The 14,401-nt window shown below is 36.8% G+C and overlaps 1 protein-coding gene across 2 annotated transcripts in view; it reads right to left on the minus strand.

The window, feature by feature from the left end:
- Positions 1 to 14,401, minus strand: part of ctbs (chitobiase, di-N-acetyl-) — a 43,666-nt gene that overhangs the window by 26,970 nt on the left and 2,295 nt on the right. The window contains exons 2-7 of one of the 2 annotated variants that reach the window (XM_042481872.2): positions 13,260 to 13,398; positions 12,189 to 12,397; positions 11,821 to 11,992; positions 11,625 to 11,722; positions 10,769 to 10,930; positions 6,399 to 9,851 (exon numbers count right to left, since the gene is read on the minus strand). In XM_042481872.2, the coding sequence (XP_042337806.1) occupies positions 9,822 to 9,851; positions 10,769 to 10,930; positions 11,625 to 11,722; positions 11,821 to 11,992; positions 12,189 to 12,397; positions 13,260 to 13,398 (810 nt within the window). In that variant the 3' untranslated portion in view covers positions 6,399 to 9,821. Of the gene's footprint in view, positions 1 to 6,398; positions 9,852 to 10,768; positions 10,931 to 11,624; positions 11,723 to 11,820; positions 11,993 to 12,188; positions 12,398 to 13,259; positions 13,399 to 14,401 lie in introns of those variants that run through there. The other variant, XM_088077713.1, reaches the window with a different exon arrangement.

Genomic DNA, 14,401 nt, shown 5'->3' on the forward strand with positions numbered 1-14,401 from the left:
GCGCATAGAGACACGCTACAGCACAGAATGTTGCAAAGACGGCCAAAAACACCATAATATGGCACGTTGGAAAAATGACCTAAAAGGCAAGGCTATAGTATGGCAAAAATGTCAAAAATTGACATGTTCCAAAAACAGCTGAAAACAGTTGAAAACTGCATTAAATAGCGCACTGAGACACGCTATAGCATAGAATGTTGCAAAAACGGCCAAAAACACCATAATATGGCATGGTGAAAAAATGACACAAAAAGCAAGGCTATAGTATGGCAAAAATGTCAAAAATTGACATGTTCCCAAAACAGCTGAAAACAGTTGAAAACTGCATTAAATAGCGTGCTGAGACACGCTATAGCATAGAATGACGCAAAAATGGACAAAAACACCATAATATGGCATGTTGAAAAAATGACCCAAAGAGCAAGGCTATAGTATGGCAAAAATGTCAAAAATTGACATGTCCCAAAAAAAGCTAAAAACAGTTGAAAACTGCATTAAATAGCGCATTGAGACACGCTATAGCATAGAATGTTGCAAAGACGGCCAAAAACACCATAATATGGCATATTGAAAAAATGACCTAAAAGGCAAGGCTATAGTATGGCAAAAATGTCAAAAATTGACATGTCCCAAAAACAGCTGAAAACAATTGAAAACCGCATTAAATAGCGAGCTGAAACACGCTATAGCATAGAATGACGCAAAAACGGACAAAAACACCATAATATGGCATGTTGAAAAAATGAATTAAAAGGCAAGGCTATAGTATGGCAAAAATGTCAAAAATTGACATATTCCAAAAACAGCTGAAAACAGTTGAAAACTGCATTAAATAGTGCGCTGAGACACGCTATAGCATAGAATTTTGCAAAGACAGTCAAAAACACCAAAATATGGCATGTTGAAAACATGACACAAAAAGCAAGGCTATAGTATGGAAAAAATGTCAAAAAATGACATGTTCCAAAAACAGCTGAAAACAGTTGAAAACTGCATTAAGCGCGCTGAGACACGCTATAGCATACAATGTTGCAAAAACGGCCAAAAACACCATAATATGGCATGTTGAAAAAATGACCCAAAAAGCAAGGCTATAATCTGGCAAAAATGTCAAAAATTGACATGTTCCCAAAACAGCTGAAAACAGTTGAAAACTGCATTAAATAGCGTGCTGAGACACGCTATAGCATAGAATGACGCAAAAATGGCCAAAAACACCATAATATGGCATGTTGAAAAAATGACCTAAAAGGCAAGGCTATAGTATGGCAAAAATGTCAAAAATTGACATGTTCCAAAAACACCTGAAAACAGTTGAAAACTGCATTAAATAGCGTGCTGAAACACGCTATAGCATAGAATGACCTAAAAACGGACAAAAACACCATAATATGGCATGTTGAAAAAATGACACAAAAGCAAGGCTATAGTATGGCAAAATGTCAAAAATTGACATGTCCCAAAAAAAGCTAAAAACAATTGAAAACTGCATTAAATAGCGCATGGAGACACGCTACAGCATAGAATGTTGCAAAGACGGCCAAAAACACCATAATATGGCATGTTGAAAAAATGACCTAAAAGGCAAGGCTATAGTATGGCAAAAATGTCAAAAATTGACATGTTCCAAAAACAGCTGAAAACAGTTGAAAACTGCATTAAATAGCGCACTGAGACACGCTATAGCATAGAATGACGCAAAAACTTACAAAAACACCATAATATGGCATGTTGAAAAAATGACCCAAAGAGCAAGGCTATAGTATGGCAAAATGTCAAAAATTGACATGTCCCAAAAAAAGCTAAAAACAGTTGAAAACTCCATTAAATAGCGCATTGAGACAAGATACAGCATAGAATGTTGCAAAGACGGCCAAAAACACCATAATATGGCATGTAGAAAAAATGACCTAAAAGGCAAGGCTATAGTATGGCAAAAATGACAAAAATTGACATGTTCCAAAAACAGCTGAAAACAGTTGAAAACTGCATTAAATAGCGTGCTGAGACACGCTATAGCATAGAATGACGCAAAAACTTACAAAAACACCATAATATGGCATGTTGAAAAAATGACCCAAAGAGCAAGGCTATAGTATGGCAAAATGTCAAAAATTGACATGTCCCAAAAATAGCTGAAAACAGTTGAAAACTGCATTAAATAGCGCATTGAGACACGCTACAGCATAGAATGTTACAAAGACGGCCAAAAACACCATAATATGGCACGTTGAAAAAATGACCCAAAAAGCAAGGCTATAGTATGGCAAAATGTCAAAAATTGACATGTCCCAAAAAAAGCTAAAAACAGTTGAAAACTGCATTAAATAGCGCATTGAGACACGCTACAGCATAGAATGTTGCAAAGACGGCCAAAAACACCATAATATGGCATGTTGAAAAAATGACCCAAAAAGCAAGGCTATAGTATGGCAAAATGTCAAAAATTGACATGTCCCAAAAAAAGCTAAAAACAGTTGAAAACTCCATTAAATAGCGCATTGAGACAAGATACAGCATAGAATGTTGCAAAGACGGCCAAAAACACCATAATATGGCATGTAGAAAAAATGACCTAAAAGGCAAGGCTATAGTATGGCAAAAATGACAAAAATTGACATGTTCCAAAAACAGCTGAAAACAGTTGAAAACTGCATTAAATAGCGTGCTGAGACACGCTATAGCATAGAATGACGCAAAAACTTACAAAAACACCATAATATGGCATGTTGAAAAAATGACCCAAAGAGCAAGGCTATAGTATGGCAAAATGTCAAAAATTGACATGTCCCAAAAATAGCTGAAAACAGTTGAAAACTGCATTAAATAGCGCATTGAGACACGCTACAGCATAGAATGTTACAAAGACGGCCAAAAACACCATAATATGGCACGTTGAAAAAATGACCCAAAGAGCAAGGCTATAGTATGGCAAAATGTCAAAAATTGACATGTCCCAAAAAAAGCTAAAAACAGTTGAAAACTGCATTAAATAGCGCATTGAGACACGCTACAGCATAGAATGTTGCAAAGACGGCCAAAAACACCATAATATGGCATGTTGAAAAAATGACACAAAAAGCAAGGCTATAGTATGGCAAAATGTCAAAAATTGACATGTCCCAAAAAAAGCTAAAAACAGTTGAAAACTCCATTAAATAGCGCATTGAGACAAGATACAGCATAGAATGTTGCAAAGACGGCCAAAAACACCATAATATGGCATGTAGAAAAAATGACCTAAAAGGCAAGGCTATAGTATGGCAAAAATGTCAAAAATTGACATGTTCCAAAAACAGCTGAAAACAGTTGAAAACTGCATTAAATAGCGCGCTGAGACACGCTATAGCATAGAATGTTGCAATAAAGGACAAAAACACCATAATATGGCATGTTGAAAAAATCACACAAAAAGCAAGGCTATAGTATGGCAAAAATGTCAAAAATTGACATGTTCCAAAAAAAGCTAAAAACAGTTGAAAACTCCATTAAATAGCGCATTGAGACAAGATACAGCATAGACTGCTGCAAAAATGGCTAAAAACACCATATTATGGCATGTTGAAAAAATGAATTAAAAGGCAAGGCTATAGTATGGCAAAAATGTCAAAAATTGACATGTCCCAAAAACAGCTGAAAACAGTTGAAAACTGCATTAAATAGCGTGCTGAGACACGCTATAGCATAGAATGACGCAAAAATGGACAAAAACACCATAATATGGCATCTTGAAAAAATGACCCAAAAAGCAAGGCTATAGCATGGCAAAAATGTCAAAAATTGACATGTCCCAAAAATAGCTGAAAACAATTGAAAACCGTATTAAATGGCGCACTGGGACACACTATAGCATAGAATGTTGCAAAGACAGCCAAAAACACCAAAATATGGCATGTTGAAAAAATGACCCAAAGAGCAAGGCTATAGTATGGCAAAAATGTAAAAAATTGACATGTCCCAAAAATAGCTGAAAACAATTGAAAACCGTATTAAATGGCGCACTAAGACAAACTATAGCATAGAATGACGCAAAAACAGACAAAAACACCATAATATGGCATGTTGAAAAAATTACCCAAAGAGCAAGGCTATAGTATGGCAAAATGTCAAAAATTGACATGTCCCAAAAATAGCTGAATACAGTTGAAAACTGCATTAAATAACGCATTGAGACACGCTACAGCATAGAATGTTGCAAAGACGGCCAAAAACACCATAATATGGCATGTTGAAAAAATGAATTAAAAGGCAAGGCTATAGTATGGCAAAAATGTCAAAAATTGACATGTTCAAAAAACAGCTGAAAACAGTTGAAAACTGCATTAAATAGCGTGCTGAGACACGCTATAGCATACAATGTTGCAAAAACGGACAAAAACACCATAATATGGCACGTTGAAAAAATGATCCAAAAAGCAAGGCTATAGTATGGCAAAATGTCAAAAATTGACATGTCCCAAAAAAAGCTAAAAACAATTGAAAACCGTATTAAATGGCGCACTGAGACACGCTATAGCATACAATGTTGCAAAAATGGCCAAAAACACCAAAATATGAAATGTCAAAAATTGACATGTTCCCAAAACAGCTGAAAACAGTTGAAAACTGCATTAAATAGCGTGCTGAGACACGCTATAGCATAGAATGACGCAAAGACGGCCAAAAACACCATCATATGGCACGTTGAAAAAATGACACAAAAAGCAAGGCTATAGTATGGCAAAAATGTCAAAAATTGACATGTTCAAAAAACAGCTGAAAACAGTTGAAAACTGCATTAAATAGCGTGCTGAGACACGCTATAGCATAGAATGACGCAAAAATGGACAAAAACACCATAATATGGCATGTTGAAAAAATGACCCAAAGAGCAAGGCTATAGTATGGCAAAATGTCAAAAATTGACATGTCCCAAAAAAAGCTAAAAACAGTTGAAAACTGCATTAAATAGCGCATTGAGACACGCTACAGCATAGAATGTTGCAAAGACGGCCAAAAACACCATAATATGGCACGTTGAAAAAATGACACAAAAAGCAAGGCTATAGTATGGCAAAAATGTCAAAAATTGACATGTTCAAAAAACAGCTGAAAACAGTTGAAAACTGCATTAAATAGCGCGCTGAGACACGCTACAGCATAGAATGTTGCAAAGACGGCCAAAAACACCATAATATGGCATGTTGAAAAAATGAATTAAAAGGCAAGGCTATAGTATGGCAAAAATGTCAAAAATTGACATGTCCCAAAAACAGCTGAAAACAGTTGAAAACTGCATTAAATAGTGTGCTGAGACACGCTATAGCATAGAATGTCGGGAAAACGGACAAAAAAAACATAATATGGCATGTTGAAAAAATCACATAAAAGGCAAGGCTATAGCAAGATCTTGTTCCTTGTGGTGGTGATGGAAGATCACCAGGAATAGAAGTCAGTTCAAGCCGCATTGTCAACTGAAAACTATTGTGTGCCTTCTCTACGTGAGCCCATGTATTAAAGGACTTTGATTAATCACACTGCAGCCATATTTTCTTCAGAGAATTAGCAATTCTCACATTTTTGGAATAAATTTCTTTCATAGGAGACATCTCATCGCTTAGATGTTGCAAAAATGATCCAAAAAGAAAGGCTATAGCATGGCCAAAAATGTCAAAAAATGACATTTCCCCAAAACAGCTGAAAACTGCATAAAATAGCATGACAAGACACACTATAGCATAGAATGTTTCAAAATCATCCAAAAACATCATAATATTATATCATTAAAAAAAATACAGAAAAATCAAAGATATAGTTTGGCGAAAAATGCCAAAAAAAATACATTTCCCAAAAACAGCTGAAAACAGCTGAAAACCACATAAAATAACATGTCGAGACACTGTCCCAAAACAATTCTATTTTAGCATGTGGAAAAAATGACTGAAAACGCCATAATATAGTATGTCATCAAAAATGACCCAAAATCGCACTAAAATGTCATATTATTGTATTTACTCAAAGATTATGTGAAAACGACATACTATAGCTTGTCGTCAAAAATGACCCAAAAACGACAAACTATAGTATAGTATGGCACAAAAATGTCCTGGTATAGCATGTCTTCAAAAATGTCAAAATAATGTCAAAAAAAATGTCATAGCATACTATGTCATCAAACATGATCTAAAATGGCACAAAATAGTATATTATACACATTATAGTATATTATGTAATAAAAAATTACCATAAAACTTTGTAGTATAGTATGTTGTTATAGTATAAATGGCACAAAAATGTCATGCTATAATATTTTGTCAAAAATCACCCACAATCCCAAAAAATGTCATTAAAAATCATGAAAAAGTTTCATACTATTGTATATCTTCCAAAATTACGAAAATAAATCACAGTATACAATGTTGTTAAAAACACACATTCCACATTTATACCTGTAATTGTCCATTGTGATAGATGACCTACACTACATTTAACTACATTTATACAGGTAGTAGTCCATTCTAATAATCTGTAACTGCCAAAATGACCTACTCCACATTAACAGGTTGTACAGTATACTGTCAAAAATTATGACAAATGTCAAACTATAGGATCTCGTCAGAAAATATGAAAAACTTCTTAGTATAGCATGTCGTGAAAAATCACGCAGAAACGTCACAGTATAGAATAATGCCATGCAAACATCATATATCATCAAAGATCATAAAAATATTTTATAGTATAGTATGTTGTCCAAAATCACAAAAAAACGTCATTATACAATATGACACCAAGATCATGAAAAGAAAACCCGTCATAGAGTATTTCATCCAAAATCATGAAAAAAATTTGTCGTCCTGTATGTTGTCCAAATTTACAAAAAGAAATCACAGTATACAATGTTTTTACAGATTCCACATTTACACAGGTAGTAGTAAATTGCGATAGATGTTTGTACCTTAAAGAATGACCCTCTCCACATTTAGCAACATTTATACAGGTAATCGTCCATTCTGATATAGATTTGTACCTGACAGAATGACCTACTTCACATTTATATAAGTTGTAGTCCACTGTGATAGATATTTTACTTGACAGAATGACCAACTCCGCATTCATACAGGTAGTAGTTCAGTCTGATGAGTCTGATGTGCAATGTAAGTCACAGTTTTCAGTTAATAATGCTGCTGCGTCTCAAGACAAAGTGGAGCTCCCTTGTTTTGGTTTCCAGCTGCTGGTCAAAGTGAAGGGAGTTAATCCCAAAGTCACTTGGGTCCCGGAGGTAAACAAATCTCCCCTGTTCTCACCAACTACGGTCAGGGGGCTGAGGCAGGAATGGTTAATAGTTGGTTAGGTTCAGGGTAAGAATATTAGGCAAGCCAATCAGACAGTCATCAGGTCATTCCTTTGCCATACTAAAGTTGCCTCAAAACACTTTATCCACTGTTTTAGTGTGGCAATCACAGACTGAAGCCTCAATGACGGCGAAGCTTGCTGCTTCAAGCTGCAAAGCAAGTCATGCAGGAAGCCAGAGAAACAACAGCAGTGAATCCTGTCAATTTTCCAAATAAAACAACCCGTGCACATGGTTTTGTTGAACCAAATCAGCTACAGCGAGCTATGACGTATGGACGTACAGATGTTTGGACATATGTACATGTCGACAGTGTTGTTTTTCCTTTAAATGCCAGTAAAAGGGATTGCAGGTTTAAATTTCTGCAGTGGGGAAAGGCAAAGAATGTCACTTGTTAGCTAACTAACCAAAGAACTAATATCTAAAAAGAAAAAAAATGTTAACATGCAACCCAATACATTTACTTTTTCTCAACTAAGCAAGGAGGTGAAATTTTTCTCAAAGACAAGAAAAATTAAGTGCAGCACTGAATTTTGCAAACTTTGCTCATGATGTACTACTATTTTGTAAATATATACTGCTTGTTCATGCATACTTTCCTTGTTATGTTCATTTTGTTTTAAGTTTTTAATATACAGCTTGAAAAAAAATTTGAGCACAAATAATGAAATTGGTGATCCAACTTGCCATCAGACTGAAGCCAACCATGCCAAAACATATATATAATATGTCATAAAGTATAAGTGTCATAAGAGCTTAATTACAGAAAGTTGTTTTCATTAAAAATAGTCGGTGTAGTATGCCACAAAAATCTTATGAAAAAGTCCTAGTATGGTATATCAAAATCTCAAAAAAGTCCTGATGTAGTGCGTCATAAAAATGTCACTGAAAATCATTTTATAGTATGCCATAAAAATATCATGAAAAAAATCATTGTGTCTTATGTCAAAAAATAATAATTTAAAAATCCATATTATCATTTTACATCATATTAATATAAAGGACAACATTTAGAATAGCATAAGCATATTATTTAAAAAATTACACTGTAGTATATAATAAAACTTTTTTAAAAAATGTTCAAAGTGTTGTATATCATAAAAATGCCAATACTAGATTAATAGATGCAGTGGCACTGAGATCAGCAAGGAGGTAGCTGAAGGCTGGCATCAAAAGGGCAAAGGCTACTTATGCCCTTAGTATACAGGGTCATTTTTTCACCAACGACCCCCGGAGCATGTGGAGGGGCACAAAGAGCATCACAGACTACAAAGGGAGGGATGCTGAATGCCCTCAGGACACATCTCTTCCTGATGCTCTGAACACCTTCTATGCTCGCGTCAAGTCATCCAGCTCCTCCCACAGCACCAGACTCATACTCCCACCAGGTGAGCTGCCCTTTAGTGTGTCAGCTGTGGATGTGAGGAAGACACTGCATAGGATCAAACCCCGCAAAGCAGCAGGCCCGGACAACATCATGGGACAGGTTCTGAGAGACTGTGCTCGGGAGCTCACAGAGGGGTTGATGGACATCTTTAACATCTCCCTCTCCCAAGCTGTGGTGCTTGTTTGTCTCAAGATGTCCACAATCATTTCGTTGCCTAAAAACTCAGCAGTGAAAAGCATGAACGACTATCATCAAGTGGCCCTAACCCCAATAGTCATGAAATGCTTTGAACGGCTGGTTTTGGCCCACATAAAGGGCACCATCAACATCAACGTGGACCCCCATCAGTATGCTTACAGGAAGAACCGGTCTGTGTCTGATGCAGTGTCAGCTGTCTATTCTGCTCTCACCCATCTAAAGAGTAGTGATTTCTATGTCAGGCTACTCTTCCTGAATTTACGCTCTGCCTTTAACACCATCATTCTGCAGACTTTAGTCAACAAACTGCTGCTGCTGGGATTAAAACCATCTCTATGCAACTGGATCCTGGATCTCCTGCCAAACAGGCCTAAGTCTGTTAAGATCCATGGTTTCTCATCTTCCACCATCACACTCAACACCGGCTCCCCACTGGGATGTGTCCTAAGCCCCCTGCTGTACACGCTTCTCACACATGATTGCTCTGCAAGATACCCAAGCAATCATATAGGGAACTTAGACGACACAGCTGTGGTTGGACTGATCTCCAACAACGACGAGTCTGTGTACAGGAAGGAGGAGGAAGAACTTGTGGACTGGTGCAGAGCAAACAATCTCTGCATCAGTGTGGGGAAGACTAAGGAGATGGTTGTGGACATTAGGAGGAGAGGCCACACCCCCTCTCCCCTCTTCATTGGAGGAAAAGCTGTGGAGATGGTGTCCACCTTTAAATATCTGGGCCTGCACATCTCCAACAACCTGCTCGTGGGCCACCAACACAGTCAGCATTATAAGAAAGGCCCACCAATGCCTGTACTTTTTGAGGAGGCTGAAGCAGGCTGGCCTCAGGACTGCTGTCCTGACTTCCTTTAACGGTGTGGGTTGGACAGCATACTGACATCCTCATCACTGCCTGGTTTGGGAACTGCTCTGCGGCTGACAGGAAGACACTGCAATGAGTCGTAATATCTGCTCAAAAATAACCAACAGTGGCCTCCCTTCTTTGGAGGACATTTATATCAGCAGGTGCAGAAGCAGAGCTTCATGTATCACGAAGGACCCCACCCGCCCAGCACACCAACTGTCCACGGCCCTCCCCCTAGGCAGAAGGCCACGCAACCTCAAAGCAAGACCAGCGAGGCTAAAGTGCAGCTTCTTCCCAGAGGCTGTGAGGCTTATGAACTGCCTGACCTCAAGTCTGTCCTCTGCACTTTTACTTCACTGCTGCTTGGTTTCTTTTAAACTGTGTTTTATTTATTATAGTTTTTTTTAGATTATTTATTACGATTTATTTATAAGGTCTATTTCAGCTGATATTATTTATTCTGTATGCTGCTGGACCTGGGCAACAAATTTCGTTCCTTCATGTTTTTAACATGTTTGATTGACAGTAAACTGAAACTGAACTGAGTGCAATATGTCATAAAAAAGGTCATTAAAAAATTAACAGTATAGTGTGTCATAAAAATATCACACTTAAAGTCACAGCATAGTTTATCATTAAAAAGTTCTGGTACAGTTTGTCATACAGAAGTTGTCAAAAAATCGTAACAGCAAAAAGTAATAGTACAGTATGTCATTCAACTGTCCTAAAAATGGTTATATGGTGGTATGTCATAGTTTTCATTGTAAACTCAAAATAGCATTTGCCTTGATAATGTCATACAAACATAATAAAAAAAAGTCATTGTATTGTATGTCAGATTTTAATTTAGTGAAAAAGGTGAAGTCATTCAAGCTCAAACTAGTTAGAAAATCAAATACTTGACAGAGGGGCCAACGTTGCTAAGAACTAAAACATCTTACCCAACAACAGTTGACTCAGGACTTGAACTATAATAAAAACAGCATACCTGGTAATTGAAGTAAGGAGCTTTCTGCTTGTCGTCCCAGAGCCTGCCAGACAATGAGCTGTTAACCTGCTTCATGATCCACTTGTATGGTTTCTGTTTTCCAGCTGCATCACTGCAGGGGGCTCCGCGGAAAGGAACCTCGATTAGAGAACATACTCCCTCCTGGTTTTGGAAAAAAGACATCAAAGGATATAATATATATAATATAATAAGTATAAATAATGATAGCAGTAGCATGCCTTGTTTTCAACATTGTTTTCTAGTGAAAAAAAAGATCATGATTCATAGGGAAAAGAGATGCATCTTCACCTGTATATATTTTTGTGTCTGTATTTAACACACACAGGCAATCTAACGTGCTTTACACAATGCTTTAAACCATGAGGCTGGGGTCTTTTTTTTCTTATGTCATTAAATCCCATGAAAGTAGCAACACGATCTCTATCTTTCAATACTAAATAAGGAAACTAACTAAATAAATCTCAGCCATTTGTCTCAGCTGAAGGAATTTACTGAGCACTGTACATTACATTAACAGTGGTTAAAAAGGGCATTTTTGGGGAACTATTGAGCAGCATTATTATATCATTTAATGTTAGTCACAGCAGCAGTTGCCACTATGACAAGACTAACATGAGGCAGATGAATGTTTCAGTAAGTACAGGGCAGATTGAATTTTTGACCATAAGATGGCGCTAGATGAAAAGGTAAAGGATCAGCATACTTGTTCAAATTTGGAGGATCACCAAAGTCAGTTGTAATCATCCTTTAAAGACCATGGCAAAAAAAATATACCAAAAAATAACCTCTATAACCAGTGCTTTAACTGTACATCTTGTATATAAGCATAACTGACCTGGGAAAAGTTTAGGCATGGGTAGTCATAGCCATACCACGGCACTCCCATCACCAGCTTCTTTGGATCAATCTTCAGACTCAAAAACTGATCATAACCTTAGAGAAAGATAACAGGCATTTTACTTGGTGATGATACGTTTCGCAGTGACAAGTTGATTTATTTGAATTCATCACTTAACAACTGGACAACAAACCATTCAGTGTTTGAGAAAGTGGGGCATTCGCCATTGCGATACAGTCCCCCATGATCTGGCTCTGTTCATCGTAGGACATCACAAACAGCAGGTCGCAGGATTCAGCGATGGTCACGTAATCATAGCAGCGCTTGTCAATACAATTAGGTGACCAGGCAACATCAAATGAGACCTTGAGATCGAGATAGGATAAATAAAACACAGAAAATTCAAGGAAGGCTGACAGCCTCTCGTTCAGTCATTTTTTTCTGGGTAATTCCTATTTTGGTTGATGGAAGGATTTGAGGCATTTCCAGGATTCATTTAGGAAAAAGAAAAAGCATAAGGCTGAGACAAGCTGCATGTTGTTATTGTCAAAGCGTGTTTACCTGGGAACCTGGGATCTCCCTGTGGAAGGCCTCAGTGGTCTCTTTGACCAGGTCTGTCAAAGCGTGATACTCGGGCGAGCCCTGATCCACTGCTTGTTCAATGTCGATGTTGATCCCATCCATAAATTGATTCTTGGCCAAGTTGACCTTCTCTGTTATCCATTCTGTCCTGTTGTGTTGGTCCACAATGTAGGAGAGGGGAACATCACCTTTTCCAACAAGAAAAGAGAAACTGACATGATTATGAGGATGATGAACTGTTGACAGGAGGAAAACAGGTGCTAAACTTGATTAAAACATTAAATTCATTCAAAAAAAAGAAGAACCTCTTTCAAAGATTTTGGTCTGTCATCTTTAAAACCATCTCAGAATGCCTAAACAAAACTACTGACCTATGCCCATTCAAAGCCACTGTATTCCTGCGTACTATGTAAGACTAAAGGCGGCTGTATCGCTTTTGCTATCTTACCCGCCGAATGCCTCATTCTGTGTATTCTTGAACTTGTATGCAAGTATTTTATGCTATATGTAAAGCACTTTTTGACAGAATGTGTTTAAAAATGCTATTTAAAGGGGAAAAATAGGTTAAATTACTTTGATGCTGATTATTATTATTATGAAAGATGCACATGCAAACAAACAATTAAAAGTCAAAAGTAGTTTTCTTTTTTAACAAATACATAACCCATTGATTTTTTTTGTTGATCTTGTCTTCTCATTTAGTTATGTTATATTTCTGGGTTGTTTTTTGTTTTTTTATCCTTGTATGAGTTTGGTTTTTTTTTTATCAAAGCTACATTCTGCTCTGTTTTCTTGTTTTGTTCTTGGTTTTTTGCATAGATAATGTCATTGAATACATTCATACATTATAGTGCCACTTATCAAAAATCACAATGAACAATTAAAAAATATTTATCCTCTGACTATGTGCTTCAAAATCATTCGCTTAAAATATAACCAAGCATTTACAACAAAAAGTAAAAAGTACATCATGTAAATGCTGTAACTTTGGCCTTTGACCTTAATAAAACTGCTGCAATTCATACCGATGAGGTGAGAAATTTACTCTACCTTTAAGTACAACTCGTGCTCCTTTGGAGTGAGCGTAACACATGAGCTCTGCATCATATTTTCCAAACGTTGCCACTGTGGTCACCATACTCCAGTTGTAGGACTTCCATATCTTTCCACCCACGTCAAACACAAACACCTGGAAAAAAACACAAGAGGTCACAGCGGCACAGGACTGTGAGATCTACTGCTCCTATTCATACTCCATTCACACTCACTCTATCTCATGAATACCCGAACATAAACATCTAAGAGTCCGTGTATTACTAGTCAGTGTCACTTCTCTCTGTCTACAATAAACTGTAACCTGAACTCCAAACCATTAAAAACAAATCATGGCTTAAGACTGTGACAGAATTAACTTTTTTTTATTAGAAATGAATAGATAATGGGTCATTTAATAGTTTAGTCTAGCCTATAAATTGCCCAAGATACAAAATGTCCACAACAGCCAAAAGTGAAGTCTTATAGTCTGACAAGGCCTGAAAGTATGAAAAGAAAAATGCAAGCAATTTCTATATAATTTCTATAATGATCAGCTGATTATTGAATCAGCCTTTGATTGATTCTCTGATCATTTTTAATGTAGCATGTTTGAAATCTGACAGCAGGCAAATAAATTAGCTGTTTTTACATCTAATCACACCCCTTTCATTTCAACTAGGTCAGTATGATTGATTTCTAATCAATATAACTCTGACATCCTGTTCTTCTTTGATAACTACAAATACACATTCAGCTAACCCAGCATTTGGAAACATTTATAGAATGTAAATACAATCAATACTATAACATTTCTGGAAAAATAGCAGCGTAAAGAAAATGCCTGGGCAAAAGCAAGTGAAGTAGACTTGGCATTTAAAGTAAATGCAGAAGCAGCATTACAATAAAACCTGAATATCTGCCACAAATCGCGCTCTCCGTTTACGACACCTGTGTGATGGCGGACATAAACAAACAAAGGATAAACAACAGGATTGGGCAGGCTACATGTTCAATATAACCAATCAATTAAAAAATGCGTTGATCAGACCTGATACTGATCCTTCTGCTCCAATCAGGACAGTAAGTCATAAAAGTGAGCAAAAGGATGAAATCAGGGACCTAACTGGAATGCAGCTGTTATTAATGTTATTAGTTTT

Source organism: Plectropomus leopardus, chromosome 5 (assembly GCF_026936395.1).
Source record: "Plectropomus leopardus strain MGB_pleo_1.0 chromosome 5, ASM2693639v1, whole genome shotgun sequence".
Lineage (NCBI taxonomy): Eukaryota > Metazoa > Chordata > Actinopteri > Perciformes > Serranidae > Plectropomus > Plectropomus leopardus.